At 44.3% G+C, this 26,607-nt stretch overlaps 1 protein-coding gene across 1 annotated transcript in view; it reads left to right on the plus strand.

The window, feature by feature from the left end:
* Kif26b (kinesin family member 26B) overlaps positions 1 to 26,607 on the plus strand; it is a 403,733-nt gene that overhangs the window by 149,250 nt on the left and 227,876 nt on the right. Inside the window, exon 3 of the mRNA NM_001161665.1 lies at positions 452 to 985. Coding sequence (NP_001155137.1) covers positions 452 to 985 — 534 coding nt within the window. The remainder of the gene's footprint in view (positions 1 to 451; positions 986 to 26,607) is intronic.

The following is a 26,607-nucleotide window of genomic DNA, read 5'->3' on the forward strand; positions in this document are numbered from 1 at the left end:
TTGGTTAGTTTTCTTTCCTGTGGTGCTGACTTAGCACACACGCTGCTGAGGCCAAAGTTTGGCAGAATAGGGTCTCTGTTCCCAGTCGAAAGTGACACTTCTGTCCTTTGCCAGTTCTCTGCCACCAAGAATGAGGTACACACCCCCACCATGCTGGACTAGGGAGAAAGCAGATTGTCTGCAATTATTTAGTGGACATAGGAGAATCTGAAATGTTCCCCATTGACTGAGTGGAAGGAACACCATGAGAGTGTGTTCTGTTTAGTATCTTTAAGGTTTTCAGCTTCTAACTCTTGCATAATGTCTGCCATCTAATGCTTTTCCTCTGGCATCTTCCTGGTGATGTCAATCAAATAGTCAAATCCTTGGGTGGCAGACGTCTGAACTGGATTTACCACCATCCAGTTACAAATTGCTCTTTTTTTTTTCTTCCTGTTTGTGTGTTCTGTAGGACCCTGCTTTCTCTGCTGTGATTCACGACAAACTCCAGGTTCCCAATACTATCAGGAAGTCGTGGAATGACCGAGACAACCGCTGTGACATTTGTGCCACACACCTGAACCAGCTAAAGCAGGAAGCCATCCAAATGGTGCTGACCTTGGAGCAGGCAGCTGGCAGCGAGCACTATGACACCTCTCTGGGCTCACCCCCTCCGATCTCCAGCATTCCCACACTGGTGGGGTCTCGCCACATGGGTGGGCTCCAGCAGCCCAGGGAGTGGGCCTTTGTGCCTGCCCCCTATGCCACTTCTACCTACACAGGCCTTGTCAACAAACACAGCGGCAAACCCAACAGCCTTGGGGTCAGCAACGGAGCGGAAAAGAAGAGTGGCTCCCCAACCCACCAGGCCAAGGTCAGCCTCCAGATGGCCACCAGTCCCAGCAATGGAAACATCCTCAACTCGGTGGCCATTCAGGCTCATCAATATCTAGACGGCACCTGGTCCCTTTCAAGAACCAATGGGGTTACCCTGTACCCCTACCAGGTAAGCACCCCTAAAATCAGGGAAGTAGAGGGTTTTCCTCCCTGGATATTGAAATGAACACATACTCCCGATCTCCCTCTACAAGTCAGAGTCGAGGCAGAGGTAGGCTATATCTTCTTTCTCCTTCTGGAAGCTCCTAGCTCAGTGCTTCAGGCTTCCATGTAACCCTGCAGAGTTCTCGCCAAGAAGCTCCAGCCAGGCCTGCTTGCTTGGAGAGACTCTCTGTCAACTACCAATCCTGCCACCTTCTTGCTTAGCTAACATATCTTCTCCCTAGGAGCTCATGTTAGTTCAGACAATGTCAAGGACTTCCTAGCCACCAGCTTTACTGTGTAGTATAGTGATTAAGAGCAAAGACCTAAAAATGCTTGAACTGGGCCGATCACCTGTCTTGTATATATACTAGCAAAATGACTTGGCACAAAGGGATAACCCTACCTCAGGATCAAATCTCTCACTTTGGAATTGATACAATAGTAGGAGGATTAAGCAAAGGTATGTCTATAAGACACATAGTATATTGTCTAGGATATGATCCAATATTGTGCCTGATAATAGGAGATTTACGAATTAAGACAAATAGGTAAGAACATTTTTACCCCAAGACTGCACTAGCTCTCTAAAATTAGGATTTTTAAAAAGCAATTGATGAGTTAGTCAGGGCATCACTAATAACTTAGATGGAGTTTATTGATGTTGTATTGTTTATAGATGAAGGTCTATATTGGCATCCAACTGTCACTACCTGTACCTTCTGAAAGGGTTGGGGAAGAACCTCTTGTACCTAGGAGGACCTTTACTGCTTTCTACTTTAGTTTCATATTTAACATGTTGGAACTGGTCACAAAAGGCTTCCCACTCGGTTTTCTCCTTCCTGTGACCCCGCCCCCTTCCCCCACTTCTTTAGGTAATGCAATGAGCACATGCCACCAGGTCTCGGTATTCAAAAGTAAGAGCAGGTCTCAAGTCTGAAGAAAAAAAATTAGTTCTGATCTAGACATGGTAGTGCATACCTAGATAGAAAAATCTAGAGTTTCAGACTAGCCTGGACAACAGAGACAGTTCAAAGCCAACCTGAGGTACAGAGTGATGCCTTGTCTCAGAAACAGCAAAAAACCCCAAAACACAAACTAAACCAACCAAGCCAAAAGATGAGAAAAATCATTAGTCCTGATTCCCCAGGGAGCTTTCTATTGGAAGAACATGTGTCTTCTGTGTCTTAACTGTCATTGACATGGAAAGGTAGCCACAGTCACGGGGTGTTAGGAGTGTCACTGGTATATGAGATAGTCCTGAATACCTTGGGTCACTTCTCAGACGTGCTGTGTCATATGGGGTGAGAAGCCTTCCATTATCATATGGGGACCCAGGCTTCCTTCATCAACAGCGTCCCCATCCTTCATGGGCCTCAAGTTCCTCCACTAGATTGTCTGTAACCAGCCAAGAAATGGTGTGTGTGTGTGTGTAGGCTCCCATCGTGGGTTTGAGGCCTAGTCTGGGTATACAGTGCTTCCATTCATACTCTGCCGTCAAGAATCCAGTGCTCTAGCCTCACTTCCCTGCAGGAGAAACTGGGAAAGCCAACCCGCCTGTGTGCCCAGAAGAAAAACAAACCAATTGAGGTTACACAGAGCCGTTTTGTGACCTGAGACCAAAATATGGGGACGCATAAAATGAACTCAATGTGTCTGATCAAATGTGAATATCTTTTAGTTCCCCCCAAAGAATTTTATTTAATCGTGCAGTGGGCCTAGATGGTTAGATCTTTTTGTGATCAAGGAATATGATGCTCAGAGAAAGCAAGTGACCTATGACTACACAGCCAGAGACAGACAGACTAACACTAGCTCTCTCCTCTTCTCCTCTCCAACCCATTTCCCAAGTGTGTTGCTTCCAGTTTCCCTAGTTTGGCCCTGTGTGATCCTGTCAGCAATTTTCCCATACATGGCTTCCTTTGAGACCCAGAACAGCAAGGAAAACAACCGTTATTTTGACCTTCAGGGCTGAGCATCCATTTGACTTTTAGATGAAGTTTGTGTGGTTAATCTACATATACCACATTATATCACATAACTATGTATTTATATACTGTATAAATAAGGAAAAGAACCAATAAGGAAACCTTTAAGGAGACTTTGTAGCCTAGTCTTGAAAGTCACTTCATAGGGCTGTGTGTTAGCTTTCTTCTCTCTCTCTCTCTCTCTCTCTCTCTCTCTCTCTCTCTCTTTCTCTCTCCCTTTCTTTCTTTCCTTTTGGTTTTTAAATTTCTGGTTATTCATATCTTGTCTGTATTTATGTATGTGAGTGTGTGCTTGGTGCCCACAGAACCCAGAAAAGGATGTCAAATCTCCTAGAACTAGAGTTACAGACTGTGGTAAGCTAAAATGGGAATGGAGGGAATCAAACCTGGGTCCTCTGTCTGAGCAACAGGTGCTCTTAACCACTGAGCCATCTTCCAGCATCTGTCGTAGTGTCCCATCGGTATAACAGATATAAAGAACGATGCACTGACAGAAGAGAAATGTCATTGTCCTTACTGTTTTGAGGTGTCGGTCTGTGATCAGCTGGCCTCTGTATTAATTGCATTCCTTGTCACTCTGACTGAATAACTGACAAACAACTTAAGGGGGTAAGTTTTATCTTAGCTCATAGTTGAAAATGATACAGGCCGTTATGGCGGGGAAAGCATGAAGATGAACCACTCTGTGGTAGCATGCGGCTGGGATGGCTTCCCTCCTTGCATCTTGACAGAACAGGGGCAAAGATAGAAATTCTGGTGCCAATCTGGTTTTCTCTTTTACATAACCACGTTCAAAATTGGACTTGGCTCCTCAGTTAATCTTTCCTGAAAGTAAGCCCACAGATATGCCCAGAGGTGTATTTCTCCTGAGTTTCTAAACCTCATAGGTGTGGTGAGACAAACTATGTATTACCTAATTGCTAAAAGAGGATCCCAAAGCCTGCTCAGGGCATGCTCCCAATGACAGAAAGACCTTGCATTCGGCCCTACTTCTTAAAGATTCTACCATCTTCCAGTGGTGCCATTCTAAGACCAAGCCTTATCATATAGGCCCCAGGGGAACAATCAGTTCCCAAACTAGAGCTGTCAGGAACAGAAGATGTCTTCTTTCAAAGTTATAAGAAGTAAAGCATACTTGTTTTAAAATAAAATGGAGACTGTGTGGGGAAAAAATTAGGTGTGATTTCTGAAAGCCCGTATCACATAGAAACGCATTATCTAGTCATTCACAATTTGTAAACTTGTGAAGAGACCCAGTGCTTTGGCTTCTGCTTTATCGCCTGGCGTATTTTCCCATGGTGTTATTTATTTTTCTGAAATGCAGTCTTTGGGGTAGCTCACTGGAAGGCTGCTGGTTTAGTACTTGCAAGGCCCTCCTTCTCATATCTAGCACCAGTATGATGTCTAACGTTACCATGCTATTCTATATTGAGGAACATTTACTCTATGAAGGTATTCTAATGGATCTAACAAGCATCACTATTAGAGTCTATGTTTTGTGAGTATAAATTGCACGGCCAGGAAACAGCCTTCCTGGGGGGTGGGGGGAGTGTTTTTACCATGTCTCTGATAGTGCTAGCTGTTACACAGGCAAGTCCCATCTTACCTTCCACACTGGAAGCCATGAGAGCCGTATAGACTCAACTGCTGTTCCATTACTGATGTCACAAGGACAATGGGTTAGGACCACAGCTGTAATAGAAAATACCCAGGGATGGAGATGGGTGAGAGGGACAATCTACAAGATGCCTAAAAGGAAGTGTGGCTGTTACGGGTGTGTTCCTTTTGTAATATATTCACAATAATTCTCACTTTCTTCTGCCCCATCTCAGATGAAAGAGAATTGCCTGCACAAGAACCAGTATTATTATTTTTTAAAGCCCTTTGTCATAGAGTAGGCACCGTGCTATTTGTTGGGTGTGGCTGCCTCCTTAGGCTAAAAACCCGTGTTCCTGTCCTGTGGTCTTCACAGTGAGGGAGAAGCCAGGCATGTTACACATGATGAGGTTGGCAGCTAAGTGCAAAAGTGGAGTGGTGCTTGTCCACTCTGAGACTTTGGAGGAACTGGAATCCAGCTCTTGTTGTAGCTCAAAATCAGATTCAAAGATGACAGGGACAAATTTCCATCTTGGAATTGTCCGGGATACATTTTATTGGCAATGTCAGAGCTGACCGACTCATGTGCCACCCACCCCCCACCCCCCGCCAAGTAATGATTAAAGGGACCGGAGGAAATCTCTCTGGGATAAAGAGATTTGGGGTCTGGCTATGAATCAGTATCCCACGTGTTGTGACTATATCGCCCAGATGCCCTGAGGCGTGGGCTCTGGGTCTGGCAGACTGAGTGTCTCCTGTTGTGAACATCTCCCTGCAGTAAATATTCTGTAGTCCGCAGTCTAGCCAGCTCGTCAGAGATGGTTGACTGCTCTGGAAGCCAGCTGTAGTTCCCCTACTCACCCACACTCCCACTTCCCTCTGTGGAGCAGATTTCCTCGGGCCCAGAGCCAGAGTGTTCCTTGAGCAGGGAAGCAGCTCGAGTTTAATGAGTGTTGAGGGTACGGTTCCACTCCCGGGAACCTGAGCCGGTGGAGATGTTATATAAAGAACTGTCCTTCTGAACCTCAGATGCAGTAAGGGTGATGAAGAAGAGACCAGGCTTCCAACAGGGAGCCTATATCCTTTGTGAAGTGCCTGCCTCACAAGAGGAAAGGGGGGGGGGAGGAGAATAATTTAGGAGGCAGTGAGAAATGATAAATCACAAAGGCAACTTCTTGCGAAATATCTTTGAGAATTCATTTCAGAGGCAACCATGAGGTGAGCCGTTTCACAGCCGGACTTTCTTCTATTGACGTCCTGACCTGACACTCTGTGTAATGTAAATACGCACAAATAAGAACGTGCCTGTCGACTGTCCTTTGGCCATGTGAGTTTTGACACTAAAAGGATATGAGGATATCAGCCCTCCTGCTCATCTATAGGTTAATTATCTCCTTCCAAACGGAAGCTGCTTTGGCCTGATTCATTCTCACAACGGTAAATGGCCACAGGAAAACTGGTAGTCTCAGGTGGCCGGCATTAGGAATCCATTTCTGGCTCCTGCACCAAAGGAGTGAGGGTCTGATGGAGACTTCTCCTTGGTATCACAAACTATGGCGTCACAAAGGCCACCATTTCTAGATGGATGAAAGGCAGGTATTTATTTATCTTTATAGATGTCCCCTCCCCATAAACTCTGAACACAGGAAAAAGAATGTGTCTGTGTATTTGGCCACTCATAGTACATTTCTCAAGGATGTGAAATCTGGGCTGAAAGTCGAAAGGAATGGTCACATCTTATGAATGGTGGATAGGGTCTTGGTCAGCAAGGAGTTCCCAGACTGTATCAGGAGGCTTAAACAATGCTTTAAATCTGGTCATGCATTTTGTATGGTTGACTAAGGAAGGGCCCTGAGAGGTGTTCGTGCCCAGCTCAGTCTATGGTTGTGGAACCCTGATTAGGATTTTGTAGGATCCATGAAGAATCTTGAGGTTGTCTGGCATTATCTGAGTGGACTCGAAGGAATCACACATGTCCTGGTAAGAGTGAGGCAGGAGGATAAGAACCAGAGAGGAAGAGCTGGGAAGATGCCGTGCTCCTAGCCTTGGCCTGAAGAAGGGGCCACAGGGCAAGGAGGACAGGCATCTGCAGAAGCTGGAAGGTGAGGAGGCAGGTTTTCTCTCAGAGCCTCCAAAGGAACCAGTTCTTCAGGTTGCCTCAGACTTCTCCAGACCATTAAGATAATAGATCAGTGCCGGTTTGTTCCAGCGGCCTTAAGGAAGCATTTGGTAACTGACAACCTGATAAGGACAAGTGAGAGGAGGTTTGCAGATGTGAGAGATGATGAAGCATACGGGCTTTCCATCCCACACCAGCCACTACCTCACCCCCTGGGTCAGCAGCGCACCAGCAAGTGGGCTCATTTCATTTGGCTGCCTCCACAGAATAAGAGGCGGCTCATGCTGCCCCATTGCTTTCCAGTTGTCTCAAATTCCCCTATTGTTACAGAGTCATAGTAACAGGCGAGCCACAGTCGCTCTCCACTGGCATCCAGGGATGACCATTGTGTAAGTCTCTCAGAGTGTTGAAACTGCAGAAGCCATTCCAGGCTGGGGGTGGAGAGCCTTAGCTGGCACACAGGGGTGGGTGTTTCTCTTTTCTATCAGGCCTTTGGAACCAAAAGAACAGGGTCTCACAGGACTGCTTCAGAAAGGATTTCTCACCTTTTCTGGTATCTTGAGGATTAAATGTATTTGAAAGACCTTTGGGAATTGTAGACCCAAACATAAGTATTGGCTCACATCAGTTTTTATTAGTAAGTTGAAGACAGGCCCTGGAGATGTAAAATAGAGAAATGGACTGTTTGCTTCTTTCAAAGTGGAGTTTTCAACTTCTGACTACACACTAGAATCCCCTGGGAGGGGTTAAAAGAAATTCTCAAAGTCTAGGTCACACCCTGGTCCAACAAAATGAGAATGTCTGAGGATGAGACCCAGGCCCTGCTTTGAATTGTTGACAAGGCCTAGCCTCAAGGAATAATTCATCTGTCACTGGCCTCATAACTTCCTGATTGCACCAGTGAATTCCTGTAGGAAAGTAGCACACTGTGACAACATGCCTGAGGCAAGCACCTTAGAAGGGAGAAAGGGCTTAGGGGATTTCTCACAGTAAAACCATGAGGACGTGGGGTCTCTCCAGAAGGCACGCACTTTAGCTGTGCAGTGCTTGCCTATAATCTTGCTACAGTGAGATAGGAGCTAGAGACAGGCGATCCCTGGAAGTGTTCAGGGCAGCTAGCCTGGTGCATAGAGGGGCACACAAGAGACCCTGTCTCAAATAAGATGGGAAATGGAGTATGACACCCAGGTTGTCCTCTGACTTCCACATGTATGGTATGGCATGCACATGTCCATACTCAGATGTACATTTGTACACAGGTACACACACATGTACCACATGTGGAGTGAGTGAGAGAGAGAGAGAGAGAGAGAGAGAGAGAGAGAGAGAGAAGACAGAGACAGAGACAGAGACAGAGAAGAGGGAGGAGGGAGAGAGATTTTTAACGGAGAAAGTTTTATTTTGGCTTATGACTTCAGAGTCTTTGGCCCCTGGTTGCTCAAACTTTTGTGGTGTAGCAAGCTGCTTAGTTCATGATGGCAAGGGAGCAGAGAACAGAAGAGAAAGATGAGGAGGTCCCAAGGTCAATCATGTGCCATGACCACAGTGACTTCACTTCTCTCAGGGCTCCACCTCTTAAAGGCTCTGCCACAAATGACTTTGGGGGAAAGGCAGTGTATTAACTTCTTAGGGTTGTCATAACGAATAATCATCAACTAGGCTGCTTGGAATGCACAATGTCTATCTCTCTTTTCTGGGAACTTTGAGCCTAAGGCTACAGGGGAGCAGAAAGCTTTCCTTACCTCTTCTAGACCCTGTTGCTTCTGGGCCTGTGCTATAGCACCCCATCTCTGCCTGATTCCACACAGTTTGTCCCACCTTCTCTCTGTTGTAGGGAAAGACACAGATCACTGGATTTGGAGCCTTCCTCAGTCTAGTATGGTCTCTTCTCAACCTTAACTGACCATATCTGCAAAGACTCTATTTCTAAATAAGGATATATTCTGGGGTGTCACATGGACACAAATTTGGGGCAAATTCTATGTAATGATTGACAGAGAGGTAGACAAATGAAAAAGGAAGCTGGGGTGAGGAAGTGAAGTAGCCATGGGCTCTTTCCCAGCCAAGTACACCCAGCTGGGCTCCCACTCTGTGGGTAGTAGAGAAACAAAGGGAGCAAAGATTAAAAAAAGACAAAGCCAGGAGAGGCAGGGAGGTGACTTAGTCACACCCCCTTAGGAGCCCAGAGGACTCCAGAGCAGACAAAATGCAAAGCAGGCAGCCACTGGGGGAAGGGTCAGCAGGAACACACTGACCCTTCCCGCCTGGTGCAAGCCCCTTCCACTCATCTGTGCTCACACAGAATTTTACAGCCCACCTCGGGGAGAGGAGCTGACTAGTGGGTCTAAACTGACAATCATGGAAGGGGCCTGCTCTATCTCCACTGTCCTGGCAGACACTTTGAGTTAACTTGGTTAGAGCAACTTGTAGGATTTTTTTTTTCTTCTTTAAAAATATACCTAGATTCTAGAAAGAGGCTGGAGGAAATAATAAGGAAGGTGCCTTGTTTGCCTCAGCACCAAATGTGAGTGGGTGGGATGGGGTGGGCCAGTGGACAGAGGGTGTTTTGGCTTGTCTGCCCTGATCTTGGCTAAGCTAAGCTGGGTGCCAACAAAACTGAGCATTGTCACACCGTGGGGACTGTAGTTAGAGTGGAGACTGTGGATAAGCACACAGACGCTGTATCCCTTCCTCTTTCAGCCATCTTCTCCAGGATGTCTCCAGTGACAGAGCTTTCCCTTCTTTATAGAGTCAAGGTGTTTGTTGTCCACAGTGGGCTGGCTAAGTGAGAATAGCACAGCTGAGGTTTCTTTGAAGGTCTCCAAGGGGGCTAGGCATCACAGATCTTCTCTAAGTGTGAAGGATGAAAGGCTGGGGTCATACTAGACTTACCTCTCCCACACAGAAACACCCTCCCTGCCCTGCGGCCCTAACCTGCTATGGGGCCTCCATGGAGCCTTCTCACTGTGGAGAGTTTGCACTTTCTCCTGGGTAAAGTTGCAGTTGTTGTGGGGATGATATGAGATGAGGTCCCTTAATGTGGCTCTGGGTGTAGCACCCAGTAGTGTCCATGACACTTATTGAAGTTGGAAGGCCATCTTCCTTCAGGCAGGGTCACAATCTGAGCTGAATAGACCCAGTGTGGCCCTTTCAGTAAAGAACTCACGGTAGCTGAAGAAACAGTACCCAAACCATCAAGTCGGTATGGAAGCCATAGCCCTCTGCAAAGAAACTAGCTTTCCAAAGAGCACGTCACATTTCAAATGAGAATCTCATATTTTAAGTAGAAATGTTCTTCTTCTGCCATTGTTGGGCAAATTGATAAAATACTGACTGGAAGACTCCTTCTCTCATGTTTGGAGGTTTTTTTAAGGAGGAGGGGAAACATCATAAATTCCATGGAGTCATAGAGGAAGCAGATTTAAAATGATCCAAAAGAGTAAATGCCCTATTATTTTGGGGCCAATGTTGAAAGAGCCAGGCTTCAGATATGGTTTATGAATCTCATATTAAAATGCACTTAGAGAGAGAGTGTTTGAGCCCATCCTTCCTGGTTTCCTAATTAGTCACTGATTTTAGTATCTTTGCGTTCTCACTCACTTACAATTTAATAAAATATAAATTTTCTTCTTAACAGAACTCATAATGTAGAGTTTTCAATAAACTGGAGAACTTACAGTTTCCTTCCCAGAGAACTCACCCTGGACATCCTAATTAATATCCAATCGAGATGCTTCTGTGCTAACAGTCTTTAGCGTGACAAATTAGCCTGGTTCTGTCTTAGAAAGATATTTGTGAGGATTACTAATGAGTGTATTTCATATGCCTAAGTTCCTCCCGGGGAGTAATTTGGGTGTTCAGGAAGTATGTTAGACACCATTTTGGGGATTGTGGAGACTATTTAATGTCTTAACTATAGCACCCATGGCCTCAGAGAGTTAGCCCATCCTGTACATAGCTCAGGTGAGTGCCTGGGAAAAATGGAGACACTGGGGAAGGAGCAGGGAAACCTTATGAACAGCAGCCATGTCTGCACTGATGGCTGTGACCAGAACTTGTCTAGTGGCAGGACCAATCTAAGACAGCCTGGTAGCTTCCAGCATCGTGGCAGGGCTGGCTCCTACTGTGGATGCTGCAGAGAAGAACAGGATGGAAGGGAGGACCAGGCCCATCAGCTTGTTCATACACTATTGGTTACAGCAAATCACAGGAACCAGGCATGCCCTCGTGAGTTATAGGTAGCATGACCCAGACTCAGATGTGTTAACTGACCTGCCCAAGGTCACCTTGCTCGGGCTCAGACATGGCAGAGATGGACAGATGCAGGTCTCCTATAATCTTGTTTGCGTTTCTACCACTTTTATGAAAGAAGGAGGCCACTTCTGTAAGTTGACCACAAAGGAGACCCAAGCCACCCGAAGCACACACTATTGTACGATTTCTTTGGGATGCTTCTCTATGCAACTAGAAGGTTTTCCTTGTGTTGCTCTGCACAAAAGTATGGACATAAATGCTTCGTGTTGATGTTCTTCATTGCAAGGTGGAGAGGCTGGTGGGGCTGAAGGGTGAGGCAGACCTGGGCCCAAAAAATTCAGAGAGGCCTCGTAAGCAATGCTGCCATCTAGTGAGGCGAACATTAGCTTACCTAAGAGGTGGACTTAGTAGAATTGGGTGAAAATGTTTTAATTTCCCAAGGAGAGTGTGAGGAAACAAAACTCTTTCATCATCAATTGGGAGACCAGGGTTTGACAGGGTGGCATATGTTTAAATTGACTTTTCCAACAAAAGTCTTTTGGGGAAAGACTTTGTTGTTGCAGTCTTCTGGGGGAGGCAGATCTGCTTAACACAGTATTCTGGCTTGTTTATCTATGAGCTGAGCAATATTTGCTATGCACAGGGGAATGATATACTCTGGACTCCCCAAACCTTTTCCAGCAAATATTTAACTGAGACCCTGTCTAGAAATAGGAAGGGGAGTGGAGAGGATGCTGATATTGAAGGCTCATGTCAGAGGGATCCTGCTTTCAAACTCCATCACCACACATTGGAGTGGGTGGTGAGGGGGAAGAGGGAGAGGAAGACACATTTCTATATTATTTCATAATGATGTAAGTTTCATGTTAGGAATCAGCTTGATCCAGAGTCTCTGGTTTTGTTTGGCTGAAAGCATTGGGAAGCCTCGTGCAGAATCATTCTTATTTAGCTGCCTAGCCCTTGGCCTTGGTTTTCCTCTCATTTCTGGCTTTGTCTTGAAGCATGCAACCATCATAGCTGTAAGAGCTACTGGTCTAGGATTCCCTTCCCTCACCACTACTGATATCTCTGAAGGTAAGTCAATGATATGTAAAATAGCTCTCTATGAAAATCAGTTAATTTTCTTATTTATTAGGAACTTATATGAAAGATTTGTCGTTGCCCCCCCTCCCCCCAAAAAAAGGAAGCCAAGCAGTCTCCTTACTCAAACACTGCTAATCCTTTTGCTTCTACAAAGCAGCTGTAAAGTAAATGGGAAACGAGCCAGCATAGCATTGAGGGCTAACTGGTATAGAGTCAATAAATATTTCCTAAGGAATGTAAGTTTCTAGTATAATCCCCTTGTAAACATTATAGACAGGTTGTGCTTGACCCCAAGACCAGGAAGAAAATCTGGAGCAAGGGTTCAAGGAGACAGAGATAAGAGCAGATCTGTAAACATGGGCTGTCATCATGAGAATGGGGTGTTGGGAACTGGAAAAGATGCAGAGAAGAAGCCGGAACACATAAAAATAGCAAATCATCGACTTTCCCTTTAGTACTACATGTAAGGCTCCTGGTAGCTAAGTGATGTGAAGTGGCAGGCAGGTAGCTATGACTCGGTGGGTTCAGGGGAGCATGGCACTTGAGTAGACACTGAGAGGGAAGAACCAATTGTGGATTTAGGAGGGCAATAGTCACAGAGGCTTATGGGTATTGCAGATGTTTAAGAAGAAGTCAGAGACCTTGAGGATTGATCATGGGAGGGACAAGGAGGAGAGAGATGAGAACAAGACCCCCCAGGCTCATTTCTGCTGAGTGTTGAAAAGACTCTGAGCCATTCACAAATTTAGGGAGGACAGAAGGCCCAGACCAGTGGGCAAAGCTCATGTGTAGACATGTGAGCTCTTGTTTATTCTGGGACCCTTGGTCTGGAGACAGATGTGTCTGAGGGTCTAGTTAGGGGTGAGGAAGGACACAGGGGAGCCTAGGCATGCAAGAGAAAGTTGTAAAGATGGTTCTGGAATTCAGGTATCCCTAGGTGGGTAAGAAAGGTCACAGAGAACTCTGGAAAGCATGTCTTCTGGATCTGATTGTTATCTGCACTGTGTGGTCAGTCGCCTCACACCAGTACCCACCCCTAAGAAGTAGTGTTGGTATTCTCTGACCACACCATATAGGCTTGCACATCCATCTATCCATTCAGCCAGCATTCATTGGGTCAGTTATAGTAGGAACACAAAGTGTTGTCTTCAGATAGTGGGGGTAGGCGAACACTGCTTCAAGCGGGTCTTAGTGTGGGAAATCAGTGCTGGAAGAGGGAAGTTCTGAGTTTCGTGTGTGTGTGTGTGTGTGTGTGTGTGTGTGTGTGTGTGTGTGTGTGTTTGCGTTCATACCAGTGTCCTTTCAGGAATGGCGGAGTTATTTCTTGCTCCTAGTGGTAGGCAGAAACCGTAACCTAGACTCTGCCTGATTGCAGCTTGTGGGATCAGGAATCCCTGCTGCCCAGCTCAGTTGCTCCTGTGAAGAACTCTGACCCCTGATGGGATGGTTTATGCTGGCCTCCCCTTACCTCCACCCCACACTTGCTGTGTCAGCAGTAAACACAGCAAAGGTCATAGTGTCCTACTGACCTGGCTCCAGGATCCCCCTGCATTGTCTTCCTGGAAATGAGCTCCTTCTTAAAGCTTATGTATTGATAAGCTAGGCATTGAACAACTGGGGCAGCTAACTGTGGTAAGCTCACTTGTTACTTACTCTGTCAGCCTCTGATGCTGGGAGAAGAAAAATGGGTCTTTCTGATACTCAAATTCCTTTAGTGTTTCAGACTCACAAAATACCAGGTGTTGGCATCTGGGAGACACAGAGATAAGTCAGACTGAGACCCTGTCTTCAGGAGTCTTGGCTCACGAGGTTCTCTGGTGTGGGACCAGTGTCAATGGACGAGCATAGTTACAATGTCATAGAGCCCGGCGTGAATTCCACTGAACAATCTGGAAAATGGGCTTTAGTACTGGTTATCTACCTGCTATGTTTTAGGTGACTTTGTGGATACAAGAAGTAATCCTGAAAGAAATCATCACTGTAGTCTTGAAACTACAGTCTCCAGTCAAGGCTCTAGTCCACCTTTAAAGCTGTGTTCTGCCTCCCTTATCTGTATGCAATTGGATGACTGGGGATTTGGCAGGAGAGGCAAGCATCCAGGGGAAGGTTTACACCTTCTCTCTTGCCCCTCTCCCATCTCTGACAGTCTACACTGAGCATGCCCAGAGTGCTTGGCTTACCCACCAACTCCTAATATGATTTCAGTTTGGAGGGCTATGTGCCCTTCCCCCAGCCTTGAGTAGGCTAGCCCACCTAGGGTGGAGTCTTCCAACCTAGGTGAAGTCTATTATCCTGCCACACCTTCAGCTTCCTGCATGAAGCCACTACCTGCTGAGCAGCTGAGCTTGTCTTCCTGACAAGATCCTGGCAAAGTGATGAGATCCTGGCAAAGAGGGGAATGGGTTTCCCCCTTTATAGTCAGACCTTAGAATTAAGACATTGAGCCTTGATCAGAGAACTTTGTCTTGGCTCGTTATTTCTCTCGCCATCCTTCCCACTCCCAGCTTTCCTTTCAGGAACCTAGTAACCTGTGGCCGCTGGTGGCTACAGGTGGCACCTAATGTGGGGTCTGAATACAGAAAGACCAACTGTGGGACACTGTTGGTGGAGATCCACAGAAAACAGAAGATGGTATCCTGAACGGTGGTAAACAACACACAGCATTAATGTTAGTGCTATAACTTTCATCTTTTGAAGGCTGTTAATTGCAAGGCTGCAAAAAGGATACAGGATAGACTGAGTCAGCGTCAGCCGAATGCTGATATCAGCTAGGGGTTAACAGTGGAAAATGGGACTGGAAAATTCTAAACAGGCATTTGCCTACAGTCAAGGACTATGTCAGGCAAGAGGAGTAGGGCTTAAAATAAAATAAAATAAAATGAGTAAAAGACAAACAAAAACAACAACAAACAAAAAAGGGGGAGATTCTAGATATACAAATGACATGAGAGGGAGAGAGATCAAGAGAGAAGGAAAATGGATTTCAGAGCTCTCCCAGGGACAGAAGAAAATCAGAAGATGTCTCTGGCCCCTACAGGAGACATTCTTCTGGTTACATCAGGTTCCCTTCCCTCTCTATATTGTCTGTCCTTGGTGCACCAATCTGCCCAGATGTCAATTTTTTGTCTGTTTTTGTTTTGTTGTTTGAATGACTGTTTTTCCATGTTTCATGTTGAAAAGAAAGAATAGTTAAAACTTTATCTGCTGGCTATCAATCTCTTGATTCAGTCTCAGTTTGCACAGTGGAGGCTGATTTAAGTTGTCCCGCACCCTTAGCCAGGAGTCAAGCACAGCAGGTGAGGCCCCGCTGGAAAGCTGCTTTTAAAAGGCATCTGCAGCTTCTTAGTTCTAAGGCAAATAAGCTGATAGCTGTTTTTTTCCTAGAAAGATCTCTGCAATTGTGATTATTGGTTTCAGCAAATGACAAAGTGATTTTTCTCTTAAAATTTTAGCTAGAAAAAGTAAAAATTCTTTGATTGGTCTAAATTGATAAGATTTGTGTAGCTGCTTCATTTGGTTTCTGACTGGTCTTAAAGGTATAAATATGCTCTCCATGTCTTGGTCATAGAGTATTGGCTTATATGTTATTGGGTATGATTTAAAAGTGTAACATTAGTAACAAGAAAGTTAGCTTAAAACTGGTAATTCAGGGTTGGAGTCATTTTAAACAACAACACATGGCATGAACCAACCCAGGCAACCAGGCCTCTAAAGCTACTTCTAAATTGGGATAATATTTTATGTAATTCTTATCCTAAAAACTAGACTTATAAGGGATAAGATTCAAAACAATGTCTCTTTAATGAAGCATTAAAAGTTGCACTGTCATGCATTCATATATAAGAATTGGCAGCCAAACTTTGTAACGTGAAAGTGATGCTTTTGATATTGATTTTAAAGAGAATAGATTGTTTGAAATTGGGTTTTGTTTTCCGAAATTTATGGTTATGCTCTAATATTGCCAAAGAAACTTAAAAATTATGGTTAAACCGCCAGTGTTCCATTGGCTGCATTTTACATTTAAAAATATTTTCCTATTGGTGTTTAAAATTAAAATCATACATGTACATAATTTAAAGTGACATCACTTGAGAAACCTTGAGGTGCAAGACGCCCCCCACTGTGAATACAGTGGGCATCTCCTGCTTTCTCATGATTTCTTAAATATTTATCTCCTCAGCATCATGCTTTTCTGCTGACTCTTCTCGACTTGCTTAGATGTCGATTTCTTAAGACTTTGTCACTAGGTTTATGATGTCAAAGTTGTTGCCATGGACTTGGGGGTGTGGCTCCGAGGTAGAATGCTTGTCTAGCATATACAAAGCCTCTAGTTACAGCCCCAGTAACACAAAAATAAACAACAGTGACAACAAAACCCAACACAGCCCCTCTGTTTTCCCAGCGAACCTAGACACTGCCCTTTTTGCTGTGTTGACATTTGTTCTGATGCTGCAGAGGAAACAGAGGGTAAACCTCCTGGCTTTATTTTATTTTATATTTTTAGACCATGAATCAAAGCAGTAATTATACCAGTCAGGATATTATTTATCACACATTTGGTACATGCTCTTTAACATTTGATTATTCTCTCTCTCTCTCTCTCTCTCTCTCTCTCTCTCTCTCTCTCTCTCTCTGTGTGTGTGTGTATGTGTGTGTTAGTGATCGCACATGCAGGCATGCATGCACATGACCCATGATCTGCACGTGGGGGTCAGAGGTCAAGTTTCAGAAATGAGTCTTCTCATTCCATTCTATTGATCCTGAGGATTGAACTGATGTCTTCAAGCTTTGCTTTAAGTGCCTTTATCCACTGAGCCTTCTCACTAGCCCTAGGATTATCTTTTGAAAGCATAATTCCACTGAATAATGTCCTCAATGAAAGAATTAAGAACATTAATTTGTCCAATCTAGAAAGACCCATTGACTTGCAGTATCCAGGCGGCATGGGACGATTGTCTAAAGGGAATGCATACCTACTTGCCATCTTTGCTAGATTCCTTTCCTTTTTTCCTAGAATAAATTTTTGCCTGCAAGAATACCAGATAGGCCGGGTGTGGTGGCACGTGCCTTTAATCCCAGCACTCCGGAGGCAGAGGCAGGCAGATTTCTGACTTTGAGGCCAGCCTGGTCTACAAAGTGAGTTCCAGGACAGCCAGGGCTATACAGAGAAACCCTGTCTCGAAAAACCAACCCACCCACCCCCCCAAAAAAGAATATCAGACAGACAAATTTTAATTGCTCAAAACTAGAGATTTTGAAGAGGGTTTCTTAAACGGGATGAAAGGGGTTTCTCAAATGTCCTTTGGAACATTTAAAGGAAAGCAAGGAACACGCTTTGGTTTGTTAATCATAAAATGAGAACCTTCAGTTGAAAGATTGAAATTTAGAAACTCGATTCCACCACCACAAGAGCCCAGACACTTCTCAACCTTAAAAGCTTTCTCTGTGACGATTCATGGTGATAGCAACAGATGTGACTTATTGATGCTACATATTGTAATGTGCCAATCTCTGGAAGCTGTTTATAACTCAACAAGTCACTGTTGTGCAGGCAATCCATGTGTTAGATTACAGATCTTGTAACCTAAGATCCATTTGAAGGGAACATAAGATCCTTTGAAATCTACAAGTTTTAGTACACTGGAGTACTTCGTTTCCTTTTAAATTTATGTATTTTTATTTATGTATTAAACAAATTAAATGTAAATTTATTTATAATTTCTTTTTTATTATTATTATGTGTGGGTGCCTACTTGTCTGTGTGTATCTCACACGGGTGCAGTGCCCTCGGAGGCTAGAAGAGGGCATAGAATCCTCTGGAGTTTGAGTTGCTGTCAGTTCTAAGATGCCCAATCTGTGTGCTAGGAGCTGAAGCTGGGTCCTTTACAAGAGCAGCAGGTCCTTTTCATGGTTGAGCCGTTTCTCCCAACCCCAAGCACACGGTTTCTCGATACAGACCCAGAACGTTCATTTCGGTAAACCTTTAAGAGATTGGCACTTGTTGAACTTTAGTGTAGCATCAAAGAAGACTGTTAGTGATGCCATTAAAGGCTGGTAAGATGTTTCCTCGTTTTCTAAGCAGTTGGCTGGATTTTCTTCAAGTATCTCAAGTGAAATAGCACATCTGGAGCTAGGCCACACAACCTAAGAACCATAAGCAGTCATCAAAGAAATGCATGCAGTTGTGGGACTAGGGAGACAGTATGGTGCTTGCCATGAGAGCCCCAGGGCCTGGTTTTGATCCTTAGAAGGCTGGACGGGATGTTGTGTATTTGTAACCTTGGGGCAAGAAGCTGGGCTTGCTGGCCAGCTAGTCTAGTCTACTTGGTATGGTCCTTGCCTGTGAGAGACCCTGTTTCAAAAATAAGGTGGATGTTTCCTGTGGACCCCGCCCCCACCATAATTATTTTCATTGCTACTTCATAACTGAAAGTTTGCTACTGTTATGAATCATAATGTAAATCTCTGTGTTTTCTGATGATCTTAGGTGGTGCCTGAGAAAGAGTTGTTTGACTCCCCCTCCCAGGGGGTCGATGCAGCCCATAGGTTGAGAACCACTGCTATAGACCATATATTAGGATAAGACTGCACTTAACCATTCGGTGTTGCTTTTGTTTGGAAGATCTTTCCGCAGTGATGTTATCATAGCTATTGGTCATTTGAACAGTATACTATGAAGTGTTAGCTAGGTACACTTTCGATCACAGGGCACATCAACTTCACAGCCAGTCTTTTATTCCCTTGAAAGCTAAAACTCTGTTCTCTGGAGTCCAAGACCACTCATAAAGCCAGGCATGGTGACACATGCCTTTAATCCCAGCACTTGGATCTTTGTACGTTCGAGGCCAGCCTGGTCTACAGAGTGAGTTTCTGGACAGTCAGGGCATACACAGAGAAACCTGTCTTGAAACAAAACAAAACACTACTCCTATTCTACAATGCTTGCTAATGAACTGTGCTAATGAACCATACCTCAGGGGTTGTTTTTTTGGAGCTAGGTTGTTCAGTACCTAGGTTGTCTTAGTACTAGTGCCTCCATTTCCTGAGTGCTGGGGTTTACAGGTGTGCACCATCAAACTCAGATACATTTGTGCAAGGTGCTTTCTTTTGTGTGTGAGGAGCTCTGGGTGTGCAGTTTTCTGTGCTTATGGTTATTTGATGCATGGGATCCTTCATGTTTGCCTATTGCAAAACTGACCACTGTCAGGGCTTCCTTACTCCAAAAGGAGAAAAAAAAACCATTTTGACAATCTTTGTTTTGTATCGAGACAACACATCTTGTGAATCCAGCAGCAGATGTATTTATTTGAGGCTCCTCTCTCGGCATTGTTTTGCTTCTGATGCGTCAAGGGCAGTAACTTGTATGATAATCGGGCATTTCTATGCAGGCAGTGCTTTAGCCAGCTCAATCAAAAGGGACATTCAGCAGGTCTGGTCCCTGCCGTTCTGACAACCGGCTTTAACATGCACCAACATGCATTATTAATTACAAAAGCACATCAATAAAAACACTCGCAAGATACAATGCACATTAGAATTATCGAGGTGATTTTTAGATGGATGGTGATGCTCAGGCCCAAGAAGCCGATTAAACCACCAAAGGTTTTACTAATAAAAGCCAGAGCCGTGGCGCCAACTGTCCCTAACTTTCCCACTGGATTTCCTTGCTTTCAAAGCTCCCTTCATGAATGGCTTCCTCAGTGTCTAAGGATCAGAGATGTGCTGGGAGACTGACACAAGCTGACATTTTTTTTTAAAGGTTGCAGAAATCCATGGCATAAGTTCTTTGAAGAGAGAGTAAAATGTAAGAATAGGTTCTCATTTTACAAGAGCACTATTTTCTGTGAAAGGGACTTCAGTGTGGGCTGTGTTTGCAAGGCCACAGGGGTCTGGAAGGCTGGTGGAGGGCCAGGGTGGTGACGCTTTCTAATCTACTTCTGGTCTTTTAGGGTTCACCTCATCTTTGCTTATTGATCCCTGGCTAGAGAAGGAAGTGCACAAAACAAAACTTTTTTTTTTTTTAGAAAGTCTTGGAATTTTAGTGATTTCTGGTCTCGAAGTGTCGTAATCTCACAGGTTTTTTAATTATTATTATTAGATATTTTCTTTATATACATTTCAAATTTCAAATGCTATCGTTTTAACCTAAGTGAGTTCTGCTCCCAGTGTATAAAGTCATCAGATGGGGCCTATGCTGAGGAAGAACTCGGTGGTAGAGCACTCGTCTGGCACTTGCTTATTGGCATTTTTATTAGCTGTAAACAGTGATGTCTTTAAAAGCATTCTTCCTTTAGGTTTCATCATTGTATCTTTATTTGCATGAGGGTTTTGCCTGTGTGTTTGTCCCTGTATCTATCACGTGTGTGCCTGGTGCCTGTGGAGGTCAGAAGGGGGTGTCAGATCATTTGGAACTGAAGTTATGGGTGGCTTGGTGCACCATGGGAGAGCTGAGAAACAAGCCCAGGTCCTCTGTAAGAATGAGCTCTCCGCGACCAAGCCATTGCTTCTGTTCCATGAATCTTAGATATGTGATGTTCAGTATGGTGGCCAATAGCCATATGTAGTTACTGACATCTGAAGTGGGGCTGGCTAGTCAAAAGGGCTCTGTGCCATAAGTGATGACCACTTTTCAGGTTTCAGAGACTTACTCCCTGGAAAAGTTTTATTGGTTTTGCTTTTAAATATGATTATAATATTGAATGTACATTGGATATCATGGGTGAGAGATAAGGTCACTGAAGTGAATTTCATCTCTTCCTTTGTGCTTTTAAATCTGGTTACTGCTGTCCAACAGAGCAGCAAATGCATTTGTGGTACCTCTGTCTTTCTGTTGGAGAGCTCCACTCTAGGACAAAGGAACATTTAATGCAGAAGAAGTTTGTACCGCACAGTTTTGACTGAAGGATGGACAGGACAGCTAGCGACCGATTTTGATGGTTGTTGGATTCTGGTTCCATTAAGGCCCCCTTAATCAAACTTCTTGTCAATTTACCCCTAATCTTTGATTGGAAGGATCACTGAATATGTTTTATTTGCCTAAAACAGCACATTTGTGACAGATGTGTAGCCTGGTCTTCCTGTTGGTCCTCTAACAAGTGGAGTGAGGGCTGCCTCTGACTCTGTTGCCTGCCATTAGGTCCTCCTTTCTTTAATCGACTGCCTGGTAGGGCCTCAGTGGGAAAGAATGTGCTTAGTCCTGCTGGGACTTAATATCCCAGGGTGGTATGGTACCCAAGGGGGCATACCCTCCTCTGAGAAGGGGAGGGGATTTTTAAGGGTGGGACTGGGGCTGCGATCAGAGGTAAAGTGAAAACATAAATTAATTAATGAAAAAAATAATAAAAATCAGGACAACTCCATCTTCATTTCAAAACTGACTTACTTTTAATAGCATTTGTGCAAAAACATTCTATTTACGTGGATGGGAGGCCTGATTCACAGAGTTCTTAGGAGGCTAACGAATTGTGAAAATTATCCAGAAACTTGTGAAAGAACCTGTCTGGTCCCATGGAGAGGCATGCAGGGGGACTTAAGGGCCCTTAGAAGTCTCAGACCAGCTATCTGCCTCTGTGTTCACACCTTCCTTCCAATAAATGAAGCCATTGGGGAAGATAAAATATTTATTCCTAAGTGTCTATAACTGAATTTATGACTATAACTTGCTGGATATTATTGCCTGTGTAAACCCATGTAACTGTGCACGTAAAACATGTTTTTATTAGTTCCTACATAAAAATTTTATGATAATGGTGAACAAAGGAGCAATTTAGTTTAGCAGAGTTTGTTCTTATTACTCTGGCTTCCAATAGACTAGCTACAGTGCAAACAGCAGCAGTCTGCAGGGGAGAGGGGCGGAGCTCGCTGGGCTCATGCTCCTGGCAGTGGGCTGGGAAGGTGGGGAGGCCTCAGAGGGGTGAGGATGGGGAGGGTAGCCATTAAATCTCTGCAGGTTGTTGTTGGGCAGCCCCACTCCTCATTCGTAGCTGTGCAGCATTCAGATTTGGCCTCTGAAAAGGCTTCATAACTGCCACTGAAAGAACTCCCACATACTGTATTTCAACCAGAGAATTACAGAGAGAAAAGGGTTCAAGTGGCTTATTGTGGGTCATCTCCCACTCTGGGATTTAAACAAAGCGCACACAGAACAAAGTTCCTTTAGCTCTGGTGCCTTCATCTGAGTCTCCCCTGTCTGCAGGACTTGGCAGGCTTTCTGGACGGAGAGCCCACGCCTCTCATTCCCACTACCGTCCTTTCATGCTTGACCCCTCGAATGTGGCAAAGGATCCCTGTGGTGACCTGGATTGGAGGGAGGTTCCTCTAGAATTTGAAAATAAAGCATCCTCCATAAACACAGCCAGTTCCTTCCTAATGACGAGTTGAAAATCGCTCGTGCATAATCTAGGTGAACACAGTTCCTGCACTGACATTTAGGGACAGGATTTGACATGTGAAAATGGACTTGGTAATAGCAAGATGTATTTTAAATTGCATGAACTTCGGAATGAAAGACAAAGGATTATTGTAGGCATATAATGCTGCAGGCTACCCTAGAAATGGACGGAGAAACTGGGCCAGCGTGGTGCGTGCTGAGTTCATTGTGGGATAAGCTCTCTCTGAAGCATTAAGTTGAAGGACAGCCCAGTCCCTAGAGACTGTGATGGGCTAGACTCTAGACATCGGAAGTTCTTAAACGTTGGAACTCTCATGGTCAAGATCTAGAGATGCAGCTTAGTCAGTAGGGTGCTTGCCTAGAATGTAGAGACCCTTGTATTCAGTACCCAGCATCACAAAGCATGGTGGTGACACACACCTGCAATCCAAGCACATGGATGCTAGAGGCAGGATTATCAGAGATTAAGGGCTATTTGGGGATGTGTGTGTGTGTGTGTGTGTGTGTGTGAGAGAGAGAGAGAGAGAGAGAGAGAGAGAGAGAGAGAGACAGCCAGTAAGTACACACCTTGCTCACAAGCATGAGGACCTGAGTTTGTCCCCCTAGAACTTACATTAGAAACAAAACCAGTCTATCAGGTTGTACACTTGAAATCCCAGTTCTGGATAGGCCGAGGCAGGCAGAACCCTAGGGCTTGCCTGCCTGCCTGCCAGTCTAACTTACTTGGTAAGCTCCAGGCCCGTGAGAGACCCTATCTCAAACAAACCTACAAAAGCAAAGTGGGTGGCTCCTGAGGAGTGACATCCAAGGCTGTCCTCTGTTTCTATATGCATGTCCACAACTCTCATGTATACAAGCTTGCATGTGTACACAAGCAAACGCATACACACAAGACAACACTGTCAACTCACAGTTGAGGAGCACCTGGTTCATCTCCCTATTTTGGTAGGTGCAAGTAGCATCGTTGTAGACAGATGGCTACATGTCCTGTTCTCAGAAGTATATAGAGAGGGCAGCGATTCTCAAGCATCCTAATGCTGTGATCCTTTAATATAGTTCCTCATGTTGTGGTGACCCCAAACACAAAATTATTTTTATTGCTACTTCATAACTGTAATTTTGCTTCTGTTATAAACCATAATGTAAATACCTGTTTTCCAATGGTCTTGGTGACCCTGGTGAAAGGGGGTTGAGCATCACTGTTGTGCGGGGAGAGTCTACATCACCTGCACAGTAATTGAGAGACTGGGTTTCCTTGAAGAGCTAGTCTATTAGGTCCTTTACTCTCTATGTTCCCATAGTAGACCTGTTTACTGACTCTCAGATGTGTCTTTGTGTATTTTAGATATATTTCTTAGTGTCCATTTCCCCTTGTCAAGGACTTATGTCCTGCACAAAGAATATCTTAGGTATGCTCATGTGTGTGCATGTATAGATGTGTACGTGTGTGTGCATCATGTGCATGCACCTCTTTGCTTTGATTTCATTTTTTTTTTTTGCTGTAGTCAAAACTTGCTAAATCTTTAACTATAAAATGGACACACCTGTTGATTTATTCTTGCCCAATTTCTGTGATTCTGTTAGTGATAAGCCTTCTAGAAATTTAAACAGCTCAGTTTTCAATTCTTTTGTCAAGAAGACTGTTTAAGGTAATAAAGCTTACTCCACTAGGTTCATGGACATGACCTTCCAAAGTGAAGAAATTGCTGTCCACTGGGGAAAGGTTACTACAAGTGGGAGTATCTTTGTCTGTTCTGAAAATCGTAGCTTTTGGCACGGGTTTCTTTCTGAGATGGCCTGGTTGATTCCAGGCCTTGGATGTAGGAACTGAGACCTATTTGTATGATTACCCCACATATATGGAAACAGCACAGCCTCTACAATTGCTTTCTGTTGAGGATACGGTCATGGTTTGTAGGTTGGCATGGGAGTGAGATGATAGGTTTAGTTGAGATATTGTTGCTCTCTTAGAAAAGATTATTAAAGAAATAACTGTTTGGGGTCAACTCCAGCAAGACTGAGTTTCAAATGCAGTGTAGTCTTTTAACTGAGGCGCGGATGAATAGCTTTTCAAGTGTGTATGAAAGGCAAGAATCCCTAAAGATCAGCTGTTTTAAATAGCACACTCCAGGGACCCAAGGCTTATAACAAAAGGGTAGATATGGCAGAGATGAACCCCCAGGTCCAGCTCTGAGAATCAAGTGTGCTGGCTGGGCTCCCTGAGGTGTTGGGGAATGCCAATCTTGTTGGCTCTGGTTGGTTAGCTAGGGGAGTCTAGTTAGATATGGCCACAATGTCAGTTGGTGTTGACTCTGACCCACATACAAGTGGAAAACACAGCTGAGCTTGGGAAAAACCATAGTATACAAAATACGACAAAAAAAGTTACGTCTTCAATGAACAGGGGCGAAATCTGAGCAGAACTCTCTAACGAAAAATCCGGGACACTAGATGGAATATTACAGCCATGATGGAAAAAGCAGAGTATTTAAAAATACAACAAGATTAGACACATTTCTAGTCCTGGCTTACCACACAGAAAACCTCTTTGATAATTTTATGTGGACAGGAGAATTTGACATATTAGATAAATTTGAATAAATCTGAAAAAGAAAAAAATTAACTTTGGAATTTTGTTTTACAAGTCATGAGGTCCAGGATTTAAAAAAAAATGTTTAAAAACTGTATTTTAGTGTTCTCTATGAGAATTTGTAATTACGGAAGTAGAGAGAGTATTTGGGCATTACTCAAGTTCCAAAGCGTTCTCAATGTTACTTTTCTCAGAGAAGGGGAGGGCGATGACACATATAAGCATATTTAGTTAATAAGCTAGGCCTGTTAGATGGACCAGTTTAGAAAGCATCGGAGGCCAAAGGTCGTGGGTTCAGTAACAAGATTAAGATCTGCTTGATTAGGGTCAGCGGCCGGGAGCTTCACAGCAGACAACGCTGTGACTGTGACATGCTGTCCCTGACTTGTAGGAATGGTGTGACAGATACAGCAAGTGACCCTAAACTCAGAGGGGAAGAGACTGATCCCCAAACTGTCAGAGAGTGCCATGAGCTCAGCCCTCCAGCTGGCCATTTTGTGTGTAGGTTTGTGGGGGGAAGGGTTAGCAGATTGGTTTTGAGTCTTAAGCCATTTTTGAGAATAAAGATATCTGAGGGTCCCTCTAGCCAAATATTCCTTCTGGCGTACCTCTGATTTGAACCATTAGGATGTGGCGAGGTTAACTGACTGTAATGAGGTCCTGCAGCTGGAACTTTGTGTACAACTGAACCCTGGCTTTTAAAGCTCACCCATAGACAATGTTCGCTTTTCTCTGTGTATGCCAGAGATCTTCAATTAGTTTTGAGCTCTGCTCTCTTATGACAGATTTCTTGACAGGTGTCAATAGACATATAAAACTTGGTCTAGTATATAAGAGCTTTTCTGGCTCTTTTTTTTTTTTGATTGTGCAGAATTTTCCATTTCTTCAGTTGGTAAACAGAAAATATGAGATGAAGTCAAAACCGGAACCACGTAGGGCAGTGCATCATGGGTCAGTCAGCTGACCACACGTCAGTCCTTGTTCACCCGAGTGGTTTCAGTGCTAGTGGGTAATGTTATTGCTGTTGTCTCTTCACAGGCGTGTTCATAAGGTTTCACATAAAGGCCACTGAAAGGCTGAGTAAGGATAAACTTAAGGATGTCATTATATTTTTAAATGTTCTCGCTTTGTGTTTCATTATGGCTTAGACCACAGGGCACACTCAGCCATGTTCTGTCATTTCATTCCAGATATACCAGCTCCCCTCACTGGGGAAACTGGGCTAGATTAGGAAACTGATTTATTCAAAGCTTCCAATTTTGTTCCAACTGAGCCAGCCCCACAATAGTTCTTCTTAGTCCGTACAGCATTAACTGAGGGTCCAGTGCCTGCCACACCCTTTTCCAGACACTGGGATGACAATACCAATTCCATTCGGTCCAGCCTGCCTCTGGCTTGTTTCTGGCTATGATTTATGCTGTTGTGGTTTCTGTATCTAGTCTCCAGCAACTGCATGCCTCATCCCTGCATCTTCTATGAGCTCTTCTCTCCTTTCTACCATTTTGAAGAGCGCTCATATACTCATGCATGCATGCATGCCTGACATTGTTTCCTCACTTGTGCAGACTGC

The sequence above is a fragment of the Mus musculus genome, chromosome 1 (assembly GCF_000001635.26).
Source record: "Mus musculus strain C57BL/6J chromosome 1, GRCm38.p6 C57BL/6J".
Taxonomy (NCBI): Eukaryota; Metazoa; Chordata; class Mammalia; order Rodentia; family Muridae; genus Mus; species Mus musculus.